Consider the following 17,789-nt stretch of genomic DNA (forward strand, 5'->3'; position numbering starts at 1 on the left):
TACCAACCTAGGTAGGTAGGTAGGTAGGTAGGTAGGTAGGTAGGTAGGTAGGCTACCTAAGGTAGGTACGGTAAACATCAGAGTCCGTCTGTCTCCTCGTCATACCAATGTTACATTCTCGTGTGAGTTAGCTGGGTAGCTAGGTAGCTACCTACCTATCAAAGATAAGGCATGCGTCTCTACATCACCCTGCAGTCCGACTATCTTGAAATAGTCTAGTTCCGTCGTCTTTGCTCCCAAGTTCCCCGCTCCAAAGACCGGCCCTGCAGTTATACAGCCACACCACGTCCTTTCAGATGAACAATTTTTACGGGCTGGGATCATGGTAATTGATCCGCCCTTTGTCTGCAATTATTTCTCACCGCATGAGTCAAATTTGTTGCATCCGACAGTTTCGAACCTACTAACGCGGAGACTGATCGGGATAAATCCGAGCGAGTACACTGTAGCTTGGTGGAGAGAAATAATGTAGAGAGAAACAGAGAAATAAGGGTTCGGTTCGTCGGCACAAGTTGTGAAATCAACTATATACATAATTAGGCACCTACCTAAAGCAATTCAATATGTCGTCTTTTCACAACCTTGACTGAAGGAGCCTTGTTGACCTTCTTATTTTTGTTTTGTTTGTTTTGCTCTATCTTTTCTCTATCTGTGCTGACTCTCGTCTCGTTCTTTTTTTGGTTGGTCATCCTTTGCGGGGGTGACTTCTCTTTGCCACTGTTGAAACTCGCTTGCTTGGGTGGGTTTTTCGTGGTCACTAGAGTCTTTTCTTTTTTTTTTTTTTTTTTTTCTCTCTCAATCTCTCTCTCCCTCTCCCTCTCTTTTCCCCCCTGGCTCTGTTTCTGAGTTATTACCTACCCATCAAATCAAAACCAAGTAGGCAATCCGGCCCGGCAGTGTCAGTACAGTGGCATTGGCAAAAACACACAGCAATCGCCTGGGCAACAAACCCTATCTCTCTGGGCAGAACGGGCTAAATCTGCCGACCCAAGCTGAACGGGGGAGCAGCTCGTCCTCCCAAGTGTCATGGACGGCGACTACCTTCGCTTCAGCGCAGGTGCTGGCCTGAGCCTTGTCGGAATCGGATCCGCCCCCGCCGTAGTTGCCCTCATCAACCGGGTATTCGCCAAGAAGCAGCCCCGGGACGAGATATACCAAGATGCCGATGGCAAGAGTACACCGGAAGCGCAGGCCGAGTTTTCGAACAAGCTTTCCAAGTTCTTGGTCATCTTCTTTGCTTCAATAGGCCTTGCCGGTTCGTTGGCCGTCGGGGTGCTCGTAACCCAGGGTCGCGGTGGTAGAAACCTTTTTCTGGATTCATGGTTCAATGCCGGAACCTGGGGCTTCTTCCTAGTCCAAGCCATCGCCATAGCTTCAAGCAGAGAATGCAACCATGCATACCGCCTTGGTATCTACTCGTTCCTGGCAGCCGCCGTGTTCTTCGCAAGTCTTGTCATGCAGGCCACCCGTACTGGTGAATACCTCATGCGCCACGATACGGTTCTTTTCTCGTTTGGGGCTTTTCAGATTTTCGCCGTTGTGGCTCTGGCCCTTGCCAGCTTCTCCATACAACGTCGCCCGGACGTTTTTGACGATGAGGACAGGCTTGTGGATCGAATGTACACCGTCTCGGCCTTCAGCAGATTCAACTACAGCTGGCCCAACTCCATTTTGAGCCTTGCACGCAAGCAGGGTGACCTTGAGCACAAGGACCTTGGGCGTCCCAACCACTATGTGCGGGCAAAAGATGTTTCGGCCGACTGGAAGCGCCGCGCCTACACCAGCCGTCTCTGGCTCAGCATCGCACGTGCTCACGCCTCCGGCTTCGCGCTCCAGTGGGTCTTGACATTCGCAACCTCGATACTCAACTTTGCACCCCAGTGGGTGATCCTGCAGCTGCTTCGCAACCTGGAAAGGCGAGAACCTGGAACGCCGTACTCCCTGGACGTCTGGATGTGGGTATTCTGGCTCGGTGCGGCGATTGTCGTTCAGAACTGGGTCGAGTCGTACGTCTTCTGGCTCTCTTGGGTCGAGCTTACGATTCCCATCCGCTCCCAGCTATCGGCCCTTGTTTTTGAGAAGGCCATGCGTCGAAAAGACGTCAAGGGGACGGAGAAGAGAGAGAAGGCAAAGGAGACCGACGCCGCGTCCCCCGAGGAACAGGGAGAGGAGGACGAAGCCGAAGCGCTGAAGAAGAGCAAGCAGGGAACCGTGAACTTGATCGGTGTCGATGCGTACCGTGTCGGAGACTTTGCCGCCTATCAGAACCTGTTCCCTGGTAGCTTGTTCAAGCTCATCGTCTCGCTGACCTTCCTCGTGTCCTTGCTGGGATGGAAGCCGCTGCTAGCCGGCTTCTCAACCATGGTGGCCATCTTGCCTGTCAACATCTACTTTTCCAAGACCTATGCGGCCGCTCAAGATCGCCTGATGAAGGTTAGAGACGAGAAACTGGCAGTCGTCACTGAGGCGCTTCAGGGCATCCGGCAAATCAAATTTTCGGCTCTCGAACCAGAGTGGGAGAAGAAGGTGGGCAGCGTCAGAGCGAAGGAGCTCAGATGTCTCTGGCAAGTGCTAAAATCGGATACCGCTCTACTCGGATGCTGGGTTGCCAGTCCAATCCTTCTGTCCGCCATATCATTGGCTGTGTATGCCTACCTCAACGACGAACTCACCCCTTCGGTTGCTTTCGTCAGCCTTGGGGTGTTCAAAGCGCTCGAGATGACCCTCTCGGTGGTCCCGGAGCTCACCACAGATCTCCTTGACGCGTGGGTCTCGGTCAACAGGCTGGAGGAATATCTCAACAGCCCAGACATTCAACAGATTGCCAAGGAGTCTGACGACATCGCGTTTGAAAACGCCTCAATCGCCTGGCCCTCGGATGCCAAGCTCGACGACGGCGAAAGATTTGTCCTGCGTGATGTCAACATCAAATTTCCGCGAGGTGAGCTATCGGTCATCTCGGGCAAGACGGGCACTGGCAAGAGTCTTCTTCTGGCGGCGATCCTCGGAGAGGTTGATGTGCTGGCCGGAGACTTGTACCTTCCGCGCGCCCCTGCCTTGCAAGAAAGACACGACAGCAAAGCAAACAAGTCGAACTGGATCATTTCCAACGCCATCGCCTATGTCGCACAGATTCCTTGGATCGAGAACGCGAGCATAAAAGACAACATCCTCTTTGGTTTGCCTCTCGACGAGGATCGGTATCAGGAGACGGTTGAAGTCTGCGCGCTCAAGAAGGACCTCGATATCCTTAGTGACGGTGAGCACACGGAGATTGGAGCCAACGGTATCAACCTGAGCGGCGGCCAAAAGTGGCGAGTCACGCTCGCCAGAGCCATGTATAGCAGAGCAGGAATTCTGGTTTTTGACGACATCTTTAGCGCGGTAGACGCGCATGTCGGCCGCCACATATTCGAGAAGTGTCTCACAGGCAGGTTGGCAGAAGGCCGGACCCGCATCTTGGTGACGCATCATGTTGCTCTATGCGAGCCGAAGACCAAGTACATGGTCGAGCTTGGCGATGGCAAGGTCCAGTGTGCTGGACTGGTGGCCGAGCTACAGAAAAATGGGACCCTGGAGCAGATAAAGAGCCACGAGGAGCAGCAGCAGGATGCCACTACCGCCGCTACAAACACAGCAGTCAACTCTGACGGCTCGGAAGATGGTGAGGACGGGGCTGAAGGAAACACACTCAAGCGAGTCACGTCAAAAGTGGTTGCCAAGAAGTTCGTGGAGGATGAGTCGCGGGAAAAGGGTGCCGTACGGAAAAAGATCTACACTGGATACCTCAAAGCTAGCGGCGGCTGGTTCTTCTGGATGCTGGCCCTTGCTATATTCTTTACAAACTCTTCCTTGAGCCTTATCAGATCCTGGTGGCTCAAGCAGTGGACGGGTAGCGATCGAGAAGTTAGCTCAAACATGTTCCACGGTCTCGGCACCTCGAACATGGGATACTCGGGTCCTTCCCAGTCATCCTACCCTTACCTTTTTGGCACGCCGCAGCAAACCATGCTAACCGGGTCAGCAACCATGGGCTCCACGATCGTCGCGCAACAAGCAAAACACGGCGTGCAGTTCTATCTTGGCATATATATCGCCTTGGCCATGTCGGCCGCCTTCGTTGGTACTCTGAGATTCTTTTACATTTTTACAGGATCTGTGAGGGCAAGCCGTCTCCTCTTTAGGCAGATGAACTTTGCCATCCTGCACGCGCCCCTGAGGTGGCTAGACACAGTGCCAGTCGGACGCATCTTGAACCGCTTCACAGCAGACTTCAACGTTATTGATTCTCAGCTGGCCAACTCGTTCACCTTTGGATTTGGCTCCTTCTTGGGACTCTGGACAGTGATAATTGCGGGCATGTTTGTATCGCCACTGGTTGTGTTCTTCGCGCTCGCGCTGCTCGTTGTTTGCGCATATATTGCGCTCCACTACCTGGCGGCCGCACGGCCAGTCAAGAGACTCGAGAGCAACGCCAAGAGTCCCGTGTTTGAGCAGTTTGGATCGGCTTTGACGGGCGTGGCGACTATCAGGGGCTTCGACAAGACGCAGACGTACATTGAAAGAATATACAAGCGCATCGACGATTACTCGACGGCGACCTGGCACTTGTGGTTGTTCAACCGCTGGATGGGGTGGCGTATGGCCTGCATTGGCAGCCTGTTTGCCGTTTTTGTCGCAGTTCTGATCCTGGCGTCGGCAGATATTGGTGCTCCCCTTGCCGGTTTTGCTCTTGCTTTCTCGCTTGAGTTTGCAAACTCGATCATCTGGATGATCCGGCTGTATGCAAACGTCGAGCTCAATATGAATGCAGCGGAGAGGATTATCGAGTACACAGAGATTAAAACCGAGACTCTGGAGGGGGAGAGACCCCCCGCTGCATGGCCGACAAACGGCAAGATCGAAGTCGACTCCCTGGTTGTGCGATACGCACCCGATCTGCCTCCGGTTCTCAAGGGGCTGACCTTTACGGTGGAGGGGCGGCAGAGAATCGGTGTCGTGGGAAGAACCGGTGCCGGCAAGAGCAGTCTTACTCTGGCGCTATTCCGCTTCTTGGAAGCAACCGAGGGCAAGGTCCTGATAGATGGGATAGACATTTCGACCATCAGACTCCACGATCTCCGGTCTCGTCTGGCAATTATTCCACAGGTAAGTTGATGTAGCACATCAACAGGCAGCATGCACAAGAAAATTCTGACAACCAGGTCTGTAGGACCCTGTTCTTTTCTCGGGAACCGTCAGGTCGAACCTGGACCCATTCGACCACCACACAGACGCTGAGCTGCGTGAAAGCCTGTTGCGGGTGCACCTGATATCGGATGCAAGCGGTACTGTAACACCTGCCAACGCTGCTGCTGGCGAAGAGGCAAGTGGTGTCTCGACACCTAGCACGGCCAAGAATTCCAACGTCTTCGCCAACCTATCCTCACCCATCTCGGAAGGTGGTCTAAATCTGAGCCAGGGGCAAAGGCAGCTACTCTGTCTAGCCCGTGCGATCGTGGCGCGTCCCAAGGTCATGGTGCTGGATGAGGCAACTTCGGCCGTTGACATGCACACGGATGCATTGATCCAGAGGAGCATCCGTGAGGAATTTACAGACGCGACGCTGGTCGTTATTGCCCATCGCTTGAGCACCATATCCGACTTTGACAAGATCCTTGTGCTGGGCGAGGGAGCTGTTTGCGAATACGGAACGCCAAAGGAGCTTTGGGATAAGGGAAGTGAGGGAGTCTTCAGGGGCATGTGTGAGGAAAGTGGCGAGAGAGATAAACTGAAGGATATTGTGTTTGGACAGAAGGCAAATTAAAGGGAAGGACGAGGTCTGGGATTTTTTTTTCAGAAATACGTTATAAGATTGAGTATACCTACCTACCTAACTACATTCCTAGGTATCTACCTAGATAGACTGACTAGCGACTGACTCTTTTTTTACTCAAGATAGGCATACATATCGGTATGCCTCGTTGTTTGGTTTTTGTACTTGAATGCACGCAGAAGAAATGTGATCAATTGTGAGGGGTATAAAAAGATTCCCGGGGGCATTTTGGAATGGGCCAACTAACTATAAAAGCTCTTATGCAACAAAGTTCTATCTATTGTATTAAAATCGGCACTTCGGTTTAATTGTCGTCTCCCTCGATGACGTCTGCAAGAGATCCACCAATGGAGCAGTGGATTGTGAGAGTGGGGCCTTTTGAACAATTCGAGCCGGGGGTGTGATGCACATCATTCAACCCAGCAATTCATGCCAAGACAGCAGAAGATGCAGAACCATCAAGTCGACAACGTTTAAACATCGATGTCCTACAAAAAAATATTTGGATCACCCGAAAGCCAGAAGACCGAACTTTCGACCCGTCAGACCCCAGTAGGGAAGCCGTGCAGGCGCTGCAACAAGTCCGCAGGCCCAAAAGAAGAAGCGTCGGCTGCCCTGCCGCACGACCGACCTGTGCCCGACACAGCTGCATCCTACGAACGCCGCCTGCCTTTTCGCTGAACCTCAATGGCCCTGCCGTAAAATATTGCATGCTTGCCTGCCTGCGTCCGGCCTCCCGGCGGATTCCGGCAACAAAACATTTGAATCCTGAAGCAGCGTCAAGCAAGATAACTCACCAGGCCTGATTCAGACAACAGAGGCCAGCCGTCATGTCTAAACGCGGCCCTTCAGTTTTGGTACGTTTAGCCGTTGTACCTTCACTTTTTGTTTTTAGAGACCAGAAGCGGCCAAATAGACCAATAGATGGCTAACTTGGTGCCATGCACCATGATTAGGTGACAGACGCGCGCGACCGACCGTCAGCACGCGGCAGCGCAAGCCGCGGAGCCCCTGCGAGGGCAGGGCAGGGCGGTGCCGGGCGAGACAAGATGCCCATGCGCTTCGTCTCGGTCGACAACGTACTGCAATACGCCTCCGAAATTCCATCCGGCCAACCGCGTGTGCCACCACCGGGTCAGCAAGGTGCCCACCTCCACCATGCGCGACCCGGGGGTGGCCCGTCGACGCGACGGAACAGCCACGGAGGTCTCCCCACGCTAGCCAGCATACGAACTGGCCTTCAGAACGTGCCAAGCCGCACGACCAAGATCAGCGAAAAGCTAGTCCTGCTGCCCGAGATGGAGAAGGGCGATGAGGACGAGGACGAGGAGGATGCCGACGGGGAATCACTGCCGCCTCCAGTGCTGCGGCAGGACAGCTCCGAAGACAGGCCACTGCGTGACGAGGAGCTCGACGTTTTGCGCAAGAGGGGTGGAATCAGAGGCAAAAGCTTCGCTGAGAGGCTACCCAAGGTCCAGCGGGGAGATCGCGTGTCGAGGCTCACGGCATATTGCACCGCCCAGGCGGTCAAGATGAAACCAACGGCGGATTTCCTGCGGACCAAACTCGGTGCCAAGACCAAGCTATATGACGACTGTCTCTATACCGTCTTCCATCTGCCCTTGCTTCCCGGAACCGATGGGTACCGGGTCCGGAGCCGACCGGTACTGAAAACTCCAGGCACGGGTAAGACGGTGCTGGATATTGAAATCGAGCGGAGCGAGAGGCGGGACGAACATATGGGCTACTTTTACGAGTATCCGACGACGGAGGAAGGCATTGATGTCTCCGCGCCGGTAAACGGGAGCCACGACATGGCCATGAATGGTCCAAGCCCAGTGGACAGGCTGGTGGCCGAAGCCAAATCTTTTGCAGAGATGTTTGTCTTTTCGTACGGTGTTGTTGTGTTCTGGAACTTCACCGAGAACCAGGAAAAGGATATCCTGGCCGACATGACATTTTCGGAGAATGAGGAAGGTTTGTCTCTACAAACCCGACCACTGGACCAAGAGGACTACGAGACGGAGGAGTTTCACTTTGATTACAGCGCCGATGTAAAGAGGCCGCGGGTGTTCAACGACATGATCACGTTGTTGCCAAGGAGCGATCACATGGTCAAGCTGACTATCAGCCACGCCATTGCTCAAAGCACCAAGCTGTGCTACTTTGAGGAGAAGATGGGGGAAACGATGCTGGATGCCCAACACGTGCCCAAGCAACTGGCTTTGACGGGAGAACTCGCCATGACGAGGACTGAAATCGTAAAGATACTCGGAAGATTGTTTAAAAGCCGTGTTGACATCAACCTTTGTAAGTTTATCCCTCGGGTCTTATTGTCTTCCTCCTGTCTTCGTTCCATTTAGATCTAGGTACGTACCAGTACCGCACCTACTGTGACTTTCTAACAAAATTGGCGCTCAGCATCCAACATACTTGACGTACCGAACTTCTTCTGGGACTCGGAGCCGACGTTGCACCCTCTGTATGTTGCAATCCGGGACTACCTCGAGATAGATCAGCGCATCAAGGTTCTCAATGAGCGATGTCGGGTGTTTCTTGATCTGGCCGAAATATTGTCAGACTCGGTAGCAGATGCAAAGATGAGCTCCATCACCTGGATCATCATTATCCTCATTGTGGTCAGCATTCTGGTTACAGTAACCGAGGTGACACTGAGGTTTGGAATATTAGAGAAGGAGAGAGGGAAAAAGGGGGTTGGTGATGAAGGTGGGCAGCCGGAGCTGAAGAGTGATTTGTTGAGTCGGCTGAGGGATGCGAATATCTCTTTAGATGAACTGCGGATCTGGGGTCAGGGGCTGAGTGAACCCGAAAAGGGTGCAGTATGTGGCTCAACGTACGTGGGCAGGACATTTGCGGGTGCTTGAGCGTGGGGATTACTACAAGAACGAGCCTCTCTTGTTTAACACTGTTTTCTCTCTTTGTTTTCCTATTCCTTATTCTTTCTACTTCGGGTCGCATTTGGGTCCCGATTAGCACTCACTTGTCTACCTCCTACCTAGCGAAGGCGTCTTGGTGAACAAGTCAGGGAATTTCTCAAGCCGGCATGACTCCCGGGTTTGATCACAGATGACGAGATGAGTGACATATCCAAGATGTACACTTTGGCCGTACATGTAAGAACAAGCGAGTTCTAATTCAGCATGTACACAGAATACGGTCTGTGGAGATGAAGAAAAGAAGAAAAAAAAAATTCCGAATGGTTTTCGAGCTATAGACGCTGTTCAAGCACAAGCCACACTTGTACTTGGCTGTTTGTTTGTCTCGGTTCTTGTTTGCCGTAATCAATGTACATAGTGACCGGCACCGACAAGGATAAGAATAAAACGCCACAACACCAGCCTGCGAACGCGCTCCAGATATCACAACTATCCAAAAGACGAAAAATAAACGAAAGGAAGGAAAAAGTCATAAACGGGACCGCGTCAAATCTAATTAGACCTAGTACCCGACTCGCATTACCCGTATCGCATCGGTTGTTGCCCCGGGGGTGGGCCACCCCAACCGGGCGGTGGTCCTTGCTGTGGTTGCATGGGATACCCACCACCGCCGCCGCCTCCTCCTCCTTTCATCTGTTGTACGTCGGGTCGGTGCTCAAGTGGTTGTGCAAAGTTGCAAACGCGGCAGGTGATATCAGTGTAGCCTTTCATGGAAAGAGGTATAACTGGCTGGATAAGAAAAAAAAAAGCGATTGTCAGTTGCCCAACTAGGTATGGAATGTGTGGATAGGTACCTTAGAAGGTACCTACAGTAGGTAGTATATTTAAGAGACGGGCATACGAGTGGGTCTTACAATGAAGCAGAAGGTGAACCAAGGATTCGTCTTTTGGACATTGGCGGCATAGTTGCCGCAGTTGTGGCATTGGCAGGTGATTCCTTCGTATCCTGTTGCGGATGGGTGCCATAAGCCCGGTCAGTATGCTACCCAAGTACTCAAGAAAACGAAACGCTGACAAGGTGGGCCGCCGTGCATACCTTCGACTTCCTTACGGAAGGTATGCTCACCGCAGGTGAAGATGAAGCACATTGTGTGGTAGATGGCGCAGGCTGCGGCCGGAATATACGGATTGTGTGCGTCTACCTCGTCTGCTTGTCGATGTTCGTTTGAGAAAGTCTTATGCTCTCCAAATCAGTACCGCGATGATCTGGTACACGATTCTATATCCACGATTGTATGGGAAGAGCCCGATCTCAAGCCTTTTGACCAAGCTAAGTACTTTGGTTGCGTAAGATAGCTAGGTAGGTGCGTGCGTGATATAGTTAGGTAGGCAGGCAGCTGGCTGGTATACTCTACCCTGAATGGTGGCCCTATGTGAGGTTAGACTAAGATCTATACTAGGCTGACAAGAAAGTGCATTCAATCAAAAATATCTTGAATATCAAGTCAGCGACAAGGCGGGATTCATATACAGTACACAAAGCCGGAGGGTCCAGTCACGTACCTAGGTAGCAACCTAACGGCAAGGTAGGTAGGTGCGTAATTGTGGCTGTGCATCGCCCCCGCAAGACCTTCGGAGGCCAATCCCAATAGAGACTAGCGGAAGATCACTGCCAAAGCAAAGTAACTACCTTCCCTGCCTTATCGTGTTTATCGGCCGGTCATCTTGGTCATTTTTATGTTTTTTTCTTTGTCTCTCTTGCAGTCATCCTTGCCATCATCTTACTTCGATAGAGCTACGAACCCCACAGACATGGAGGAAACTCGGCGCAGGGCAGACAAAAAGTTTGATGTAATTACCTAGCTGGGTGTGTCACGTCAATCTCCACTAGCTCGGGCCTGGGACTCACCTGAGTTGGGGAAAAGAAAATAAACCTTAATGTACCGGTATAACAAAGAACCGGTTCATCCTGGGACACGCGCAGCCCGCCGTTGATAGCCCCAACCCCAAGCTATCCTGACCACCCCGTCTTAGGGCGCAAAAAGCACCCGCGCGCCACCATGATCTATGATCTCAACATCAACTGGGCACCGTCCACCACTGCATCGGCTCTGGAGGTTACACTCCGCCAAGCAGCAGTCCTCGGCTACGACGTCGTCGCCATCAACCACACCATCAACAAGCTCCCCATCCCGTCGCCCATAACAAACCCGCTCCCGCTAGTGCCCGAGTCCAAGACACTTCCGACCGTGCTCCGCCGCGCAACAGTCCAGTATGCCGACCCGCGCGACAACCACCGGCTTGACGCCGTCGCCGCCGCCTTTGACATACTCGCCGTCCGCCCCATGAACGAGGTCGCGTTCAACCACGCCTGCGTCAACCTCGCAGAGCCCAGCATCCTGACCCTCGACCTGGCCGCCAACCTGGGCTTCTATTTTCGCCCTAAGAGCGTCATGGCTGCCGTGCGCCGTGGCGTCAGGATAGAGATCTGCTACACCCAGGGCATCGGCGCCCGCGATTCTCGGGCCAGGGCCCTCTTCGTCGCGAACCTAGTCGGGTTGTTCCGAGCCTCTAAGGGCAGGGGCCTGATCGTGTCGAGCGGCGCGGCCGCCGGTTCACCTAGACTCCTGCGGGCCCCCGCCGACGTGGTCAACCTTCTGGCCGTGTGGGGTATGGGCACCGAGAGGGGCCTGGACACTCTCAGCGGGAACCCCAGGGGTGTGGTTGTGAACGAGGGTATCAAGAGGAGCGCGTTCAGGGGCGTAATCGACGTGGTGCATGGTGCTGGCGCTTTGGACTGCCACGGAAAGGGTAGCGATGCCGCAGGCACCGTGGCGGGCGAGAAGAAGGAAAATCAGGGAGGCAACAAAGAAAAGGGCCTCAAAAGGAAAAATGGTGAGCAAACCGGTGCTGGCGACGACCAAAAACTAAGCAAAAGGCAAGCAAAAAAGCAAAAGCAGCAGAGCCAGGTTGCGAAACAAAGTAAAGGGGCAGGCCAAGGCTAAAGTCTGTCGTGTGTTTAGTTTTGCATTGCATTGGCGTTCTAGGTTGATTGCGGTTAAGACTTCATAGGCTCGACGGTTGGTCTCGATGAATATAAACTGTCACCAATTGACTACCTAGGTAGTTCTGGATAATCTTAGGCCACTGCAAGATCTGACCCCATGACACAACTTGTTTTTCACCCTGTGACTTGGATCGATAAGTTTATATATGACAGACTATGGAGCCCGACTACAAAGATGCCAATATGTGGGTGGAGGAAATCCTTGCCGAACAAGTATTAGAAAGAAGCGAATCAGACAGGAAAGGAAAAGAAAACACTGTATCGGAACGGAGCCAGGTTCAGGGTGACGTGGAACAAGAAGAGAGAAAGAACGCAGAAAGATTGTCGCAACAAAATCAAGTGAAATGGCGGCCCAAGCAGTAGCCGCTGACCATTAGCCACAGTGGCGGGTATATCTCATGCTTGGAATTTTGTCCGTTTGATAACTCTGTTTTCATGGGACTCTTTTTAAAGCTTGACATTAGCTGATAATCCAATAAAGTCAACTAAAACGATTGTCCTATGTACTTTGGTATCTGATACATAAGAAAACAATATTAAACGTCTTGCTGACGCCATGGACAACCAGAAGAGTAGAAAGATCTAGTTATCATGAAAAAAATAAAGGAAAAAAAGACCGATTAGATCTTAGGTTGCCGGTTTTGCTGGTACCAATGCACCCAGCGACAGCACTGAATTGAGCGTCAGTCCACTGATGTCGATGTTGGGTTGCGCAGGAATTCCAGCATTGTTTGCCACATCGGGTGCGGAAGTTGTTGCCGGCGGTGCTGCGGCCAAAGGAAGGGCAGTCGGGACAGTTGCTCCAGGCGCAGGCACCGTCGCCTTGGGGACCTCGGCACCAAGGTTGAGTTTTGACGACATCGCGGGGGCAGGTGCTGGTGCTGCAGCAACCGGAGGAGGTGGAGGCGAAGGAGGGGTTACGGGGGGCGGAGAGGGTGACTCAGGCGCAGCGGCCGGTGGCGGCGGCGCAGCAGCTGGTGGCGGTTGCGGAGGAGACGCTTGCTCAGGAGGAGGAGGAGCCGCAGCCGGGGGAGGGGGTGGCGGCGGAGACGCTTTGGCGGGAGGAGGCGGAGAGGGCGTAACAGCTGGAGCGGCGGGTGCCGCTGGCGGGGCTGGGATCGTGTTCTGACCAGCCGGAGGTGGAATGTTGGGCGCCCGCTGGTTATCGGCTCCAGGTGGCGGAGGGAGCCCTGGGTTGGCGGCAACCGGCGGAGTGGGAGCGGCAGGGCCGGCTTCCTTGGTTTTCTCGCGCTGCGAATCGGCGATCGGGATGACAGTGACACCAATTCCACCTCGTGGGCCAGTGCCGGGAAGAAGTCCAGGGGGCGGGGAAGCGGCCGGGGCAGCGACTGGGGGTGGGGGCGGTGCAGTCTTGTTCTTGGCGGGCGCCTCTGGCGCTATGGCTCCAAGAGCTGGCGGTGGTGTCGACGGCTTGTTGCCCTCAGCACCGCCCTTCCCCTTCCCACGGTCCTTCTTCCCGTCTCCCTTGATCTTGCCATCCTTTCCCAGTCCCTTTCCTTGGCCGGCAGCCGGTGCCGTCCCGTTAACCGCACCCAAGTTGGCGCCTTCGTTCTTGTTTCCTCGACCAGCCGCCGGCGCCGTGCCGTTGATGGCACCCAAATTGGCGCCCTCGTTCCCCTTCCCCTTCCCCTTACCTCCCTTCTTTGCGCCTTCCTTCTTAGCGCCACCATTCTTCTTCCCTTCGTCTACTGCAGTTCCGTTTCCTGCGATGCCACCATTCTGTGACTGCTTGCCCTTCTTGCCCTCCTTCTGCCCGCCGTTTCGTTTGCCGTCGTTGACACCATTTTGCAGGTCGATATTGGGTGTTGCGCCGTTGCGCTGTCCAGCGGCCTTGCCCAAGAGCCCAAGAATCTGCCCAACGAGGTCTCCGGGCGCAATATTCTGACCTTGGCCTCCCGCAACCACCTGTGGGTTCGGGGCGAGGCCAGCTTGCTGTTTCGCGGCCTCCTTATTAAGTTGTCCAATGATATCGATAGCCGCCGCCTGTCAAAAAAAAAAGGATAAAAAAAAGTCGGTGGGTGAGTATGTGCCCTCTAAATGACTATATTGTGTCTTCGCGGAAAGCTAAACCTACCTGTGCCAAAACCGCGGATCCAGCCAGAACCAGCAAAGACTGCAGGGTGAGTCTCATCTTCCTCTAATCGTCGACAAAGGCGAGGTCCCTTCCTCTTTTGTTTGTTCAATACATCTAGTGCGCAGCACGTCGTTGAATATGGATGTATAAGGAGCGTGGATAACCGGCCAGCCGTCTAATAGAAAGGACGCTCTCGATGGGATCAACCCGAGCTTCTCTTTCGGTCAAACAGGTTGCTTGACGATAATGAGCGTCGGTTTACAGAGGAAAGAAAGAAACAATCCCGATGGATTCGTGCTTCCTTCCACCTCGTTGTCGGGCTAGTCAATGACAAGATTAGGGGCCAGTGATCGGAGATGATGTAACAAGTACTCGCACGGGGAAAGTCCAAAACGATCCGGCGTTCGCTACTTCGCTCTCGAGCCAAAATCAAGTCACAATAGCGATGTAAGGAGTGACAGGCGAGTAAGGGTTAACCCTCCACATATGTTGTGAGGTGTGGCAGCTCGGAAATCCGGATATACCCAAGGAGTGCGAAGCAGGAAAAAAGGAAAAAAAAAAAGGAAAAAAAAATAAAAATAAAAAGAATATCAATCAAGAAATCAAATGTGAGCTAGTCAGCGCAGATAGCTGTCTAAGAAGTGAGAGTAGCAGGCAAGGGGTTGAAAAGAACGGGCAACCTCTCAATGGAGATCTTTGAGAAGATAGTTGGGATGAGGCTGGAACGGGAACGTAGGAATGAAAAGAAAGTGGGAGGACGAAGGGGGGCGGGAAACGAATGATTTTGGGCAAGGGACCACACAATGGGGTCGACACCACATGGACAAAGTCAGGCTGTTTCAAGCCCCTTTCTGGGTTACGACTTTGACGACAAAACAGAGCTGGCCCTGTCGCCCACTTCATGCTTGGCGGCCCAGATACCCAGGAGAGGGATACATGGGATACCGCCCTAAATTAGATAGGTACAATAGGGAGAGAGGGGTGTGAGCGAGTGCTGTGGGTACTCTCCATTTTCGACGTACCTAGCATAGCCATCGCAGTGTTGTTGTACATATCATTATAGGTGCTAATTACAGTACATACTGCCTTGTTCTTGGTGTGTGTACTGTACCTATGTCTACCTAAAAACGGGTAGCAGAGAGATCCCGAGGCAAGGGGCACGCACGGGCTGGTAGGGTAGGGCTGTCTGTCTCCCTGGTTCTGGAGCCTCCTAGAGCGTCTAGGGCGACTCCACCGCGAAGAAATACCAGACGCCACCGCTGCGCCGGCGTCAAATGTCAACCGACTCGTGCCACAAACAACGGCCACAAGGAGCTTTCTGTGGCAGCTCACCGGTTCGCATTACCGGCAGATGCCAACTGCCACCGGCGCCACTTGACACATTGTCAGTATCGACAGCAGAGAACTGGACCCAATCGTTTAATCGACCCGGCATTGGGAAGATCAAGGGGATTGTTACTCCGGTCGATATAGATAGAAAGAAAGAAAAAGAAGGAAAACAGCCATGAGGCTAAGTCCTTGGCTGATGAGTTGCGGGGTTGATCTGCCTGGCCACTTTTTCGACCTACTGTGCCGTAGTTCCAGTAATCATCGATAGCGATTGATAATTAGTACGTAGCGGCAAATGATACATGCCTAGTCCAGGCAATTCCCAGTTACCTGGGCCACCTAATCCAGTGCCGGCCGGGCGTCGGGCTTCGGGCGAGGAGAAGCGAAAAAAAAAAAAAAAAAAAAAAAAAAAAAAAAAAAAAAAAGCGAGGGAGAGAGGTTTGAGGTGAAGAGAAGTTTTGTCGGGATTTGATACTTACCCCTGACGAAAGTTGTTTGAGGTGCCTGACCTTGAGGCAGGGGTCCAGGGTACGGAAGACTGGAAAGGAGCGGGTGGGTCCCAACGGTGCCCCTCCCTGGCTCCATCCCGCTTCAGGGTGGCCTGATAAAAGGAGGCTTTTCGATTTTTGGAAACTCCAGGGGACACGATCCGTCAATGCAAAGATGCACGGTATCCATAGAATTACTTGGGGGCTGTATGATACAACGAACAGCCCCCAAGTAGTACGGTACGCGATATGCCTGTTTTTTTTTTTTTTTTTTTTTTTTTTTCACCCTGCATACTACGTATGTTAATCCAAGGCCAGATGCTTGTGCAATAATACCTCAAGACCTTTGAAGTAGGGACAGTGCGCGTAGTGTCTTGATTGCTGCACAAGTCAATTATGCAAATCATCTAATTTTTTCACACTGGCATGGGTATTGTGGGATGGTTTGATGAGTAACCAGTGGCCAGACACGTTTCTTCTCCCTACAAAATTATGACGCCAACGTCTTGACTGGACTCGAACATCAGCAAGGACCCCTAGTGTTCATCGCAAACAACCGTCGATCACCCGCGCAAGCACACGAATGAGGAATCAAGATGGTATTTTTCTTTCCTTTTCTGTCTCTGCTACAGACTCGCACATGCACTCCTTTCGATTTTCCCCGTCTTACAGACAAAGCGCAATAAATATGTCATTTACCCTGCCGTAGACCATGTATATCCATACGTATAGCCGACTCTACTTTACTTGAAGTTTGTTTGCGAGGTCGTGTTTGCTACGTAATAAAGCACTCATAGAGTAGGTAAGATAGGTACCTACCTGGGTAGGTGTCTGTACCTACCGGCATGCAGGTCTTCCAATTTGCACCTTGCCTACTACCATCGTTCCTAGTCACCGCTTCGCCTTTAAAGCAGCATTGCAAATTTAATTATCGACATCTCGCTTGAGCTTTTAATTTTCTGTTCTGGCGAGGCCTTACTTGATGGGTAGTTCAGCTCAGCCTCTGCCTCTTGGCTGGACTATGTATGTATATATACATACCTACCTACTCAGTAAAGTAGGACGGTGCATTGGATCTTGGCGGTTCAAGTTTCTCAGTACAGTAAAAGCATCACAGATAATTTTGCACGTCCCTTTAACTTATTGCCGACGAATACAATTGTCCTTCATAATCCCGTGGTAGGTGCGTGTAGATCTCCTTTTCATCTGCAAGCCCGCTGCGATACATGTTCAGACGGCAGTCTAACTTTAGTATGCTTGTTTGTTTAGCCAAGGCTTGGTATTCTTGGCTTGGAAGAAAATTGTGGTTCTTGCAAGCGAGCGCCCCTATTGGAAGCCAAACAACAAGTTACAGTACTATTACTGCAATCTCCACACTCCCTCCTTCGCCTTTACATACCATACAGTAGTACAGTGTACACGCAATGACATAATGGCATCTTCTCTACGGTAATACTATGATTACCACCGTTTTACCTGCCTCTTGTAATACCTACTTTATCACGTTGGATTAAAAATCCAGACGAAGATGCGCGTCCTCACGCAACACCCACACCCGGACGCGTGCAGTCTGTCATCGGAGACCAACGTTCCATGGGCGATCCTTTGGAGTGTTCGGATTTTTGCCCATGGTCAGGTCAGAAATCATCCCTTACCTACTGTAGGGTATGATTTCCACAAATGGTAACCGAAACACACACCTGCGACGCTCTCTGCGAAAAAAAAGTGGGGTTATTTTCTTGTTGTTATTTCCCCGTCTTCTTGTACCACTACCACCATAGTAGAGTTAGGGTTGTTTCTTTGGTTGTTTTTATGTAATGGGGTTCCTTTTTGTATAGAAACATACAAATGTCAACTTCTGGTTGCGGGCCTCAATTTGTTGCTTGTTTGGTGTCAAAAGTGATCCATGCCCGCCGAGTGATAGATACATACTGTAATCAGGATCCAGTCATCTACCGGTAGTCAGGCATTCAATAATTACGAAGTATGAGCTGGAGGGTCTTGGGATGGTAGGGTAGTCAATGCCGCTTAGAGTTCGGATAAACTGATTCCTCTTGTCACAAAACACATGCCTAACAAGTTCAGCGGGGCCCTTGTC

The 17,789-nt window shown here is 52.2% G+C and overlaps 6 protein-coding genes across 6 annotated transcripts; 3 read left to right on the forward strand and 3 right to left on the reverse strand.

Moving 5' to 3' along the window:
- Positions 1–1,026: 1,026 nt before the first annotated feature.
- On the forward strand, positions 1,027–5,806 carry MGG_03736 (multidrug resistance-associated protein 1; the record flags this gene model as incomplete). The annotated part of the gene is made up of 2 exons (XM_003716095.1): positions 1,027–5,148; positions 5,213–5,806. 2 exons carry the CDS (start codon positions 1,027–1,029, stop codon positions 5,804–5,806), a joined length of 4,716 nt encoding a protein of 1,571 aa, XP_003716143.1.
- An 839-nt stretch (positions 5,807–6,645) lies between these two features.
- On the forward strand, positions 6,646–8,700 carry MGG_03735 (Sad1-interacting factor 3; the record flags this gene model as incomplete). Its single annotated transcript, XM_003716096.1, has 3 exons — positions 6,646–6,672; positions 6,772–8,125; positions 8,237–8,700. 3 exons carry the CDS (start codon positions 6,646–6,648, stop codon positions 8,698–8,700), a joined length of 1,845 nt encoding a protein of 614 aa, XP_003716144.1.
- Positions 8,701–9,007: 307 nt separating this feature from the next.
- On the reverse strand, positions 9,008–10,240 carry MGG_03734 (uncharacterized protein). Its single transcript, XM_003716097.1, has 3 exons — positions 9,809–10,240; positions 9,627–9,718; positions 9,008–9,501 (listed from the first exon to the last, which is right to left on the reverse strand). Exons 1-3 carry the CDS (start codon positions 9,858–9,860, stop codon positions 9,292–9,294), a joined length of 354 nt encoding a protein of 117 aa, XP_003716145.1. The 5' UTR covers positions 9,861–10,240; the 3' UTR covers positions 9,008–9,291.
- Positions 10,241–10,436: 196 nt separating this feature from the next.
- MGG_03733 (ribonuclease P/MRP protein subunit RPP1) lies at positions 10,437–12,177 on the forward strand. Its single transcript, XM_003716098.1, has one exon. It carries the CDS (start codon positions 10,773–10,775, stop codon positions 11,715–11,717), a length of 945 nt encoding a protein of 314 aa, XP_003716146.1. The 5' UTR covers positions 10,437–10,772; the 3' UTR covers positions 11,718–12,177.
- On the reverse strand, positions 11,830–14,914 carry MGG_13471 (uncharacterized protein). The gene is made up of 3 exons (XM_003716099.1): positions 14,897–14,914; positions 13,875–14,771; positions 11,830–13,783 (listed from the first exon to the last, which is right to left on the reverse strand). The coding sequence occupies exons 2-3, from the start codon at positions 13,929–13,931 to the stop codon at positions 12,407–12,409; spliced, it is 1,434 nt and encodes a 477-aa protein (XP_003716147.1). The 5' UTR covers positions 13,932–14,771; positions 14,897–14,914; the 3' UTR covers positions 11,830–12,406.
- An 880-nt stretch (positions 14,915–15,794) lies between these two features.
- MGG_17049 (uncharacterized protein) lies at positions 15,795–17,621 on the reverse strand (the record flags this gene model as incomplete). The annotated part of the gene is made up of 7 exons (XM_003716100.1): positions 15,795–15,944; positions 16,028–16,072; positions 16,533–16,594; positions 16,671–16,705; positions 17,091–17,146; positions 17,392–17,403; positions 17,538–17,621. The coding sequence occupies 7 exons, from the start codon at positions 17,619–17,621 to the stop codon at positions 15,795–15,797; spliced, it is 444 nt and encodes a 147-aa protein (XP_003716148.1).
- Positions 17,622–17,789: the final 168 nt, after the last annotated feature.

Source organism: Pyricularia oryzae, chromosome 4 (assembly GCF_000002495.2).
Source record: "Pyricularia oryzae 70-15 chromosome 4, whole genome shotgun sequence".
Classification (NCBI taxonomy): Eukaryota; Fungi; Ascomycota; class Sordariomycetes; order Magnaporthales; family Pyriculariaceae; genus Pyricularia; species Pyricularia oryzae.